Source organism: Aegilops tauschii, chromosome 5 (genome assembly GCF_002575655.3).
Source record: "Aegilops tauschii subsp. strangulata cultivar AL8/78 chromosome 5, Aet v6.0, whole genome shotgun sequence".
Lineage (NCBI taxonomy): Eukaryota > Viridiplantae > Streptophyta > Magnoliopsida > Poales > Poaceae > Aegilops > Aegilops tauschii.
In genome coordinates, this window is record NC_053039.3 from 9,055,947 (window position 1) to 9,067,311 (window position 11,365).

General features: G+C 51.4%; 1 protein-coding gene across 1 annotated transcript; it reads right to left on the minus strand.

Annotated features, from left to right (window-relative positions):
- Positions 1–9,587: 9,587 nt before the first annotated feature.
- Positions 9,588–10,580, minus strand: LOC109742460 (agamous-like MADS-box protein AGL61). Its single transcript, XM_020301538.1, has one exon. The coding sequence runs from the start codon at positions 10,578–10,580 to the stop codon at positions 9,588–9,590; it is 993 nt and encodes a 330-aa protein (XP_020157127.1).
- Between the last annotated feature and the right edge of the window lie 785 nt (positions 10,581–11,365).

The following is an 11,365-nucleotide window of genomic DNA, read 5'->3' on the forward strand; positions in this document are numbered from 1 at the left end:
CACATCCGGGACTCCAAAATATCTTCGGTAAATCAAAACACATAAACTCATAATACCGATCGTCACGGAACGTTAAGCGTGCGGACCCTACGGGTTCGAGAACTATGTAGACATGACCGAGACACGTCTCTGGTCAATAACCAATAGCGGAACCTGGATGTTCATATTGGCTCCCACATATTCTACGAAGATTTTTATCGGTCAAACCGCATAACAACATACGTTGTTCCCTTTGTCATCGGTATGTTACTTGCCCGAGAGTCGATCGTCGGTATCTCAATACCTAGTTCAATCTCGTTACCGGCAAGTCTCTTTACTCGTTCCGTAATGCATCATCCCGCAACTAACTCATTAGTCACATTGTTGCTTGCAAGGCTTATAGTGATGTGCATTACCGAGAGGGCCCAGAGATACCTCTCCGACAATCGGAGTGACAAATCCGAATCTCGATCTATGCCAACTCAACAAACACCATCGGAGACACCTGTAGAGCACCTTTATAATCACCTAGTTACGTTGTGATGTTTGGTAGCACACTAAGTGTTCCTCCGGTATTCGGGAGTTGCATAATCTCATAGGCATAGGAACATGTATAAGTCATGAAGAAAGCAATAGCAAATAAACTAAACGATCAAGTGCTAGGCTAACGGAATGGGTCAAGTCAATCACATCATTCTCTAATGATGTGATCCCATTAATCAAATGACAACTCATGTCTATGGCTAGGAAACTCAACCATCTTTGATTCAACGAGCTAGTCAAGTAGAGGCATACTAGTAACACTCTGTTTGTTTATATATTCACACATGCACTAAGTTTCCGGTTAATACAATTCTAGCATGAATAATAAACATTTATCATGATATAAGGAAATATAAATAACAACTTTATTATTGCCTCTAGGGCATATTTCCTTCACCCCGAGGGGGCACAACCCACCAGGGCGCGCCTGGGGGGCCAGGCGCGCCCAGGTGGGTTGTGCCCACCTCGGTGGCCTCCCACACCCCCTCTTTACCCTATAAATTCCCAAATATTTCAAAAACCCTCGGGGTTAACCTAGATTAGAAGTTCCGCCGCCGCAAGGCTCTGTAGCCACCGAAAATCGATCTAGACCCCGTTCCGGCACCCTGCCGGGGGGGGGGGGGGGGGGTGGGAAACATCTCCGGTGGCCATCTTCATCATCCCGGCAGCCACCGCGATGAGGAGGGAGTAGTCCACCCTCGGGGCTGAGGGTTTGTACCAGTAGCTATGTGTTTAATCTCTCTCTCTCTCTCTCTCTCTCTCTCTCTCGTGTTCTTGAGATGTCACGATCTTGATGTATCGCGGGCTTTGTTAATATAGTCGGATCATATGGTGTTTCTTCCTCTCTATCTTGTTGTGATGAATTGAGTTTTCCCTTTGAGATTTCGTTTTTATTGGATTGAATACTTTTATGGATTTGAGAACACTTGATATATGTCTTGCAATTGAATACTCGTGGTGACAATGGGGTATCGTATTGATTCACTTGATATATGTTTTGGCACTCAACTCGCGGATTCCCGAGGTGACATTGGGGTAATCTATGCATAGGGGTTGATGCACGTTCTTGTCTTTGTTTCTCCGGTAGAAATCTTGGGGCACTCTTTGAAGTTCTTTGTGTTGGATTGAATATTATGAATCTGAATTTGCTTTGGTGTTATTTTAGTACGAACTCTTTGGTTAGATCGATCTGAAAGAATAGCTTGGTGTTATTTTAGTACGAACTCTAGGATAGATTGATCGGAAAGAATAGCTTTGAGGTGGTTTCGTACCCTACAAACAACTCCGTCTTATGTTCTCCGCTAGATAGGAACTTTGAAGTGATTCTTCATCGCACTTTGAGGGGTGGTTATATGATCCAATTATATTAGCATTGTTGAGAGATTGCACTAGCGTAAGTATGGACCCTAGGCCTCATTTTCAAGCATTGCAATACCGGTTTGTGCTCATTTACTATTTGCTACCTTGCTGTTTTGATTTATTCAGATTATAAAAATATATTTCTACCATCAATATTACACTTTTATCACCATCTCTTCGCCGAACTAGTGCACCTATACAATTTGCCATTGTATTGGGTGTGTTGGGGACACAAGAGATTTCTTGTATTTGGTTGCAGGGTCGTTTGAGAGAGACTATCTTCATCCTACGCCTCCCACGGATTGATAAACCTGAGATCATCCACTTGAGGGAAAATTGGTACTGTCCTACAAAACTCTGCGCTTGGAGGCCCAACACGTGTCTACAAGAATAAAGTTGCGTAGTAGACATCACCCTGCCATGGGGTTCCGCGATGGTGGCAGCAACAGCGTCCCAAGGCGGTAGTTGGATCGATAGGAGACCAGCGGCGTATGTTTTTTTCGCGATGGCGAAGGGATCGGACTCCTCTAGGACCTAGGTGGCGCCGAAGGGATCCAAGATGGTGGCTGGGGCGTGGTTCCCGTCGTCGGAGCGAGTAGATCGAGGGCATCCTCGTTCGTCAGAATTTTTTTCGTTCGAGGGGGGCCTCGCTCCCTGCTTCGTGGGAGGGGGGTCTCGCACTCTCACTCCCGGTTCGTCTGATTTTTTTTCGTGCGAGGGGCTTTGGCTACATGGTCTTCGTCTGATTGTTTTTCGTGTGAGGGATCCTCGGTACGTGGTCAACTGATTTTTTTCATTACGTGCGAGGGGATTATGTGCGAGGGATCGTTACAGGGGAGGTGGGAGGAGGGACGAAAAAACCAGACGGAGGTGGGAGGTTGAGACTAAAAAATCCGAAGTCATCCATTAAGAGTAGAGATTTTTCATACGAGGGATCCTCGGTACGTTGTCATCTGATTTGTTTTTTCACTATGTGTGAGGGGATCGTTACGGAGAAGGTGGGAGAAGGGACGAAAAAACCAAACAAAGGTGAAAGGTTGAGACAAAAAAACCCGGATGAAACGGAGACTAGCAAGTCATCCATTAGAAATAGAGATAGCACGTGAGAAACACCCATCTGTGCCTGTTCTTGATGAAAAAACTGAGGCTCTCGTATTTCAAACTGACATGCATACTCACTCAAGACCACACACTACGAGTATAGGTCGGCTGAGATGCACATTCGCTGAAGACTGCTTTACCTAAAAACACCATCTTTCCAGATGGCTAAGGGGAGCAACAAAAAACTGGCATGCATACTCACGGTGCTTGCTGACTAATTAAGACCTAAGCAATAATAAAACCAGGACTGAAGGAAAAAAATACCAAGGCACTGTGCTTTGGCGCTATGATGCTGCCAAATTAGTACTAATTCATAATGCACAAATTGGCATTCATTTGTCCGGACTCCCACAAATCCCTTCATTTTTGTCTCCGATTTACGAGAGAAATCACGTTGGATGACTTCTGCAATCCGGACAGCGCAGTCCGGACGGTTGTGGGAGGTTTGAGGGTCAGCGTTAGAGATGCCCTTAGATAGATATACAGATACCTCGTGTTGGTGTGTGTACCATCATCGATAACGGAATTCTACATATGCTTAGAGCATCTCTAGCAGACCCTGCATCCCGCCGGCCCACAAAACGCGTTTGCAGTTCGGGGGAAAACGGCTTTGCGGGCCGACGCGGACGGCCACAGAGGCAGACCCCCCAAACGAACCCGTATAAAAGGATATTCGCGGAATATACTTTTTTACGGGTCGGCTTTGCGGGGTCTGCTATTGCGCCGCTGCATCCCGCCGGTCCGCAAATATCAATACCACACCACAAAAATAAAACAAACATCCACACTACAAAATAATTATTCAAATCACCGAAGCAAACGAAATAATTATTCAATACCAATACAATACAACAATCATCCACATTACAAATAATTATTCAAATCACCGAAGCAAACTAAATAATGCAATACAAAACTTGTCCCGGATACAAATTCAAATGAATAGAAAAATGAGTTTGTTACTGTCCAGCCCTTTGCCAATGGTGATCAATGAGATCCTCCAGAAGTTGAAAGTGGGTGTTTGCATTTTCAATCTCTTTGTAGGTCTGAAGAAAAGCTCTAATGCGGTTAGGGTCTCTAGCTGGTTTGACACGGCTACCCACATTGTCGTAGAAGAACTCTAAGTTCATTCCTGTCTCATCTTCGAGGATCATATTGTGAAGGATAACACAACATCAATCAACTAGGCATAACACTCGGCACGAAGCACAAAACAAACACTGACCGGCGGCTCGTGTGGCGGGTGATCCCGGGCGGCGACAAGGGGCGGGCTCGAGGGCGGTCGATCCCTGGCGGCGACAGCGACGAGGGGCGGCTCTTCTCATCGGATCGGGGGGGGGGGGGGGGGGTGCAGCGAATCGGTGCTGGAGGGTGGGGAATGCCTCCGCGGCACGATTCTGCCCGCAGATTTGGCCGTAATCGCCGGCGGCGGACGGGCGGAACCAAGGGCGGGCGGGCGGCGGAAGGAGATGGGGAAAAGGCGCGAGCTGAAATGTCCCTCCCGCCAACCGCTTTACTGCGATATGGGGCACCGTAGGGGCGAGGCGGAAACCCACGTATTCGCGGGTTGGGGCCGAGATTTTGCCGCACCCCTAAAAAATTTTTGCGGGCCGGCCCCGCGCGGGGTCTATTCGCGTGGGATTTTCCGCGTCGACCCGCATTTTGGCGGTTATTTTGCGGGTCGGGGCTTTTTGTGGGGTCTGCTAGAGTTGCTCTTTAGATGGTTCCCTTATCCGTTTTTACACAGACACGCTGCTGTCCATGCTTTATGTTGAGTATACGATTATTAGGAAGTATAGGATAGACTAGGATTTGGTCCTGCCTTGTCTTGTACTCCAAGTTAATCATTGTACTCCTATATATATGCCCACGAGGCTCAAGCAATATAACAACAATTCCACCAAATCCCTCTCTCCCTTCCAACATGGTATCAGTCTAATCTCGATCCAAACCCTAGCCGCCGCCGCTTCCGCACCGCGCCGCCCCCGGGGCGGATCTCCATGATCGCCATCGGGGGCAGCGCCGCCCATACCTAGGGTTCGTCCGCCCGTCATGTTGATCGGCTGCCCTAGAGAGTCTTTTTCTCGATCACTTGATCCGGATTTTCTCTCGCGCCATTCGTCTTGATCAGCGTTTCTTTTTGGTTTTCCGATCCGTAGATCGGTTTGCGTCGCCTGCTGTCGTCAGTCGACTACAACGCGCGTCTACTTCATTGACATCTTCATCGTCTCCGGCTAGATGGTGCCTCGGGCTTGGCATGCTGGACGGCGGCCGCTTGGCCGGCCTTGCGCTGGACCTGCGTCCTCGGCTCCTCGGCGTGCAGCCCGCGGCCACTCACGCACCACGCGTGGATATGCTTGGCTCCAACGCCGGGCGCCGGATCGGAAATCCACTCCGCGCGTGGCCGTGTCCATGCACGTATGTGCTTGTGCATGGTGCGTGTAGGCAACTCGCGGCTGGAGGCTGCTCGTCTCCTCATGCATCAACTCAGCCTTCATGCACTGCTGTACATCTCATGCCCCTCTCAGTTGCACGCTTCTACCAGTGCCATGTCCAGCCGCCTGATGCATCTCGTCCGGTCCAGCGCCGAGGCGGCCCGTTAGGGCCAGCCGCTGTTCACGCGTCGGTCCGTCCGTTGCCCTGCACCGGCCGTCACCGCCCTGCTCCGACCGGGATACCTGCATCGCCCCGACCCGGCGGCCTCGTGCCATGCGACGGCCAATCATAGCCGTCGCTCGCGCACCGGCCAGCCCATCGATCCACGTCACCCGCCTCTGCCGTGTCTGCACGGCGGCCCGGCGGTCTACCTCGCCGGCCTCGTCCTCGGCTGCGTCGGGACGGCTACGTCAGGCTCGTCGGCTTCCTCAACTCGGGCGCCGCTGCTTCGTTGGTCGCTCGGGCCTCGCTGCCCGGGCGCCGGCGCTGCTTTGGCAGCCCGGGTGCTGGTGCTAACAAGCTTGTCCGCACGACGTCCCATGCCGTCCGTCGTCGCCGGCCTCATCTCGGACTCCGCCGCCACCCCGCCTCCATCGAGCGGTGTCCCCGACCTCACGCGCGATTGACTTGATCACCCGCTCGCCGCCGCGATCCGCCTCATCTACACCGCACGACCGACCTGGCCTGTCGGTTACGCGCGCCTCCGCAGGTCCCGTGAAGATCGTCCTGAGTACCGCGCGCCTCTCCGCCGATCAAGCATCGGGCTGCCGCTGCGTCGGGCCGCAGTGCCGCCGCCCCGTGGTTCTCCTCGCGGCTGCATCGACTCGTGCGTCGCCGCTGCGTCGCTCCTTCAGGCCGTCGTGCCACGATACGCGGTCCCTGCCGCCACCCCGAGGCCGTGCCCGCGGCTGCACCGACTCGCGAACCGCCGTTGCGTCGCCCCTTCGGGCTGCAGCGTCGCGGCCCGCGGTCCCCGCCGTCACCCCGACCCGCCTGCCACCGCTGCATTGCCCCTTTGGGGCGTAGCGCCGCGGCCCGCGGTCCACTCCGCCGTCACCGCGCGTCGACTTCCCGTGGTATGCGCCGCGCCTTCTCCCTTGGCGCGGGAACGCCACCGTCCGCGTCGGTCTTCGTCAAGCTGTCAGGGTTCTTCGCCTACTTCGAGCACCGCCGCCGCACTCCTAACCTAGCCGCCGCCGCCACCGTCAGGCCGCCGCCGCCGCTCTTCTTTGGCCGCCGCCGCCGCTACCTTCGTAACCACCGCCGCCGCCCGTCCACCCCCTTCGTCTTCGTCCAAGCACCACGTCGTCGCCAGCGTCACCGTCATCTGCCCCGACCACTTCGTCTACTCCGACCACCGTTGGTGACATCGGCCCCGCGCCGATGGACGCCGCAATCGTCGTTGAGTTCTTCTCTGCTGGCCCCTCCGACTTCTCCGACATGGCGTACAGCTCGTGCAGGTCCCTCGTCTATGCATGCCCGGTGCTGGCAACACCGATGCGTGCCTTCATCCACGACGTGTCCCCGGGCCTGGCAAGCCTGGTAGGCGCTTCGTCAACTTTGTCTTCGTCCGTCTACGCATGCCCGGTGCTGGCAACACCGTTGCGTGCCTTCGTCCATGATGTGTCCCCGGGCTTGGCAAACCCGCCGCGACGCGTCATCAACAACATCTTCTCCCCGGTGCACCACTACTTCGACACCACTGCGCCCATGCTAACTCGGCACCCCCTTGCGCCCGCGGCTCCACGACGACTTCCTCGACACCGGTCACCCCGACTCGACATCGACCACGGCATTCTTTGCACGGCTACCTCGACTACGGCTACACCACCTACGTTCTCGGCTACCTCGACAAACGGCACAAAGGGCTACTGCCTGCTTGAGCAACCTCGTCGGTTTCCACTCCAGCCACGACTCCACGATGCGTCGACCGTTGCAACTGTGGGGGGTGTCCGTCGGCTTGCCTTCAGATTCTTCTTCAGTCTCACCGTCTGGGTCGCTACCGTTGTGACCGCGGGGGGATGTTGAGTATACGATTATTAGGAAGTATAGGATAGACTAGGATTTGGTCCTGCCTTGTCTTGTACTCCAAGTTGATCATTGTACTCCTATATATGCGCCCACGAGGCTCAAACAATACAACAACAATTCCACCAAATCCCTCTCTCCCTTCCGACACTTTAGTCAGCAAACCTAATATTCCAACCCCTCTTCCATGGATCATAGCCTGTCCTTTTCAGGTGCGCCTGACCTAGATATAGATAGTTCCTCATCCGTCCAAAGCATGCTTCGCTAAGTGGGGGCAAAAGCTACAACTGCATTTTTTCCCATGCTCATGGTCATGCATGTTTTGACAATAGAATAAAATCAGAGCACATGTTTTGACAGGTTATGTCTGCAACCGTTTTCTTTAACCTTAGTTACATGGATAAAGTAAAATATGTGCATAACACACACATCACACACGCACGCACACCACTACACACAATTGTTACGCGACTACACACACACATCTACGGACTATGCACATGCGACATCAGCAACCGTTTTGTTCAGTGTGAATGACATTTGTTCTTAGCCTAGCCTAACTAACGGATAGTCAGCTAACTGTTCAATCAAAAAGGGGCCGCGGCCTCACAGGTCAAGAGGCAACCACACGTACGATGCCTCCAACGGTGGCTGATGATGCAGCTGACACGATGCTATTGAATGAATAGCAATGACTGCTGGACGAATAATATGTAGTAATTAACACCACCTGCTTGCGAATAAAAAACGGTTGGCTGAATTTATATCAAATTCAAATAGTGGCAAATTCTTTCTGGGTGCTTAGAAGTCTTCGGCCGTTGACAAATTCCTTTATGTTGCAGCCAAATAGTTGATTCGTTCTATTGAAAAGACAATTTGTTAATCAAGTATCACAAACCATGTACTAGTAAACTATCATACGAAAACTCAAAACAGAAGCAGGCAGCAAGCGACAGAGAACCACCCCGCAAACAAAAATAAGCAAGCGAGAGAGAGAGAGAACAGATCATGCGTCGTCGACTTTCTAGAGTGCAACCAACTCATGGAAGAATTGAGATAAGGACTCCTCCCCTGCCCTCCCTTCTTTTTTGAAGACTAACAAAGATTGTCTATACACAATGCTCAAGGGGACCTGCGATGTTGTGGCCATGCATAGATGGAGCCTTATATATGGCCACAAAACAGCTCAAAAGAATGACAACAAACAAAAAATCTAGGATGATAGTGTTGTGGACGAGACCATTCAGGATTAACCCTTAGAGGCATATTTTTAACCTTTAAGAACTAGTCGTTAGCCAAGGCTCGAACATAGGCTACACTCCTTACGGGCCTAGCCAATAGGGTGACACCCCATTCTCACCGGTCACTCCAACCAAGCATGGATGCATGCTTGCAAATCGTGCTCCATGCATGACCGTCCAAGCGAAAACAATGGCCACCCTAACTATGTAGAAGCAAATTTTCAAACCCTTTTCTTGTTTTTTACATGCCATTTTATTTTTGCGAGTGCCCTTTTCTAGATTACTAAAAGAGACATAATGTCTCATCTTCTCGATGTCACCATAATATGAAAAAGGAATGGCACAATTAGGATTTCTATAATGAACCAACACAACATAGGCAACTCACGAACACATGCTTTTGTAAACAAAACCAAAAAAACTCATGCATACATATAGCACCACAATTTTATCTATGTTTCAAATCTTTCGAAATATATGCAATTCTCATGTCCAATAAATATATTATAAAAACTTTTAATTCAGACGGGGATATAAATTTCTCTTTCCCGGAATGGTCAAGACTCACGACTACATAACAGTTCATTCTTGTGTTGTTGCCAGCAGAGAGAATCAAAGAAAAGGCTTAATAGTATTTCATTCCTTACTTTCCTGTCATGGTACCACAAATACAAAGATTGCAAGCCATTAATACTACGATAATGAATCTTCAACACAGGTAGATGATCATCACCTGCAAGCACGATGAATAATATAACTAGATTGGCAATGAACTAAGAGATTGACATCCATCCATGCATACGATGCGTCAATGGATAGTTTAACTCGGACAGACTCAGACCCTCACTCTCGGACTCGCACTCGTACTCAGAACTCGATATGGATCTTGTCTTCTTCTCCTCAGAATGGGAACCCCATGTTCGTCCCAGTTGCCTGCTGCACCATCTCTATCCCAGTGGCTATCCCCATGGGTGGCGGCATCTCCATATCAGCAGGGAACTCCGACGGTGGCATCGCCATAGTCACCTGCTTCTTCTCCGTCCCGGCGGCAAACCCTTGTTGCGGCGACATCACCATAACCATATGTTGCATCTCCATCCCAGCGCCAAACCTGGACGGTGGAGGAATCGACATAAGACTCTGCTGCATATTCATGCCATAGGCCAAGCCCGGCGGAGGCATCGCCATTGGCATATGGTGTGTATCCATCCCTATGGCGAATCCTTGAGTTGGAGGCATCGCCATATGCATCTGCTGCATCTCCATCCCAGTGTTAGTGCTGGTGCTACCAAACTCAAGGGTACTTCCACCAAAGTGCTGTTGCGGCAGTGGCACCCCAGGCGCCTGGAACGCGCGAAGGATGTTCTCCATCCCCAGGTTCAGGAGTACCTGGTTTGCACATTCAGAGACGGCGACCCGCACCGGCATCAGCTTGGCGGCGAAGGCCATCATCTCCTCCTCCCCCATGTCACCTAGTTCGGGGTTAAGCCAGACCGCAATCTGGTCCCCCACGGCGCGCTTCTTTGCCATGGCCTCCTCCATGCACTCTTTCTGCATCTTCACCTCCTTCAGCTGCGTGCGCAGCTCGCCGTGCTGCAGGTGCAACTTCTTCAACTTGTTATTGTCGGTGGCACTCAGGACTCCCGTCCCGTCGCCCGCCAGGAAGCGGTCTATGACGGCCTCAGCGGAGGGGTGGCCGAAGGAGAAAGCATTGCCAGCGGGTGAGTAGGCAATGGCGGCTACCTCGGCGCCGCACATCACCGCCAGCTCGTTGGCTTTGTTAAACAGACCCTGCCGGCGCTTGGTGAAGCATACCTGCCGGGCGCCCTCCTTCTCGACCCGCCGCATGATGGTCTTCTGCCGCCCATTGCCACCCTTCCGCTTCGGTGCCATTGCTCGCTCAGAGAAAGGAAGAGGAGAGCAGGTATAGATTTGTGTTTGTCTATGTCTCAGGGTCGTACGTGCTTATATAGAAGCCGAGAGAAGATGATGAGGATTGAGAAATCGCTGTGCTGGGCTAGCCCGGGCGTTAAAACAATTGGCAACTCATAATTGGCAATGAGGTATTGTTCAGTATTCTCTGTCTATGACCTGTCACGCGTATAAGCATAACTCGACCAGTACGATCCAGTATTTCAAATAAGGTTTTTAATTGCTTCCTTCCGTTTTGTTGCGTGTTTTTATTAGGTAAGGTTTAAGAATGAGCGCAATGAGATCTTTCCTCATCATCTGTCTATTTTAGTAGGAAACGAATCAATCTTGGCCCGGAAAAAGAAGGGTCTTTTACATTTGTGTCCCTAACTTGAACCCACTACTCAGATTTACCCCTAATTTTGAAGTGTGCTTAAATTTACCCTTGTGTCGTGAGGTGCCCTTACAGAAATGCCCTTTCTTGTCGTTACCGTCTGGTCAAACGGCTTTGACCGCCTACGGGGCGGACATTTTTACCCCCGGAAAAAATAAAACTGAAATTAAAAGAGAAGAGAGGGAGAGGGCTTACCTTTTGGCCCAACTGCACAGCGCAACGCCCAGCCCATCTCCCCAGTCATCGTCTTCCTCCGCTCGTCGACTGCGCACACGCCGGTGGGTGCCACGGTCAGCCGCTGTTTGACAGCTGCCGCCACAGTAGCTCCAGTAGGGCTGCTTCGCGACGTACACGGCCCTCTGGAAAACCATAG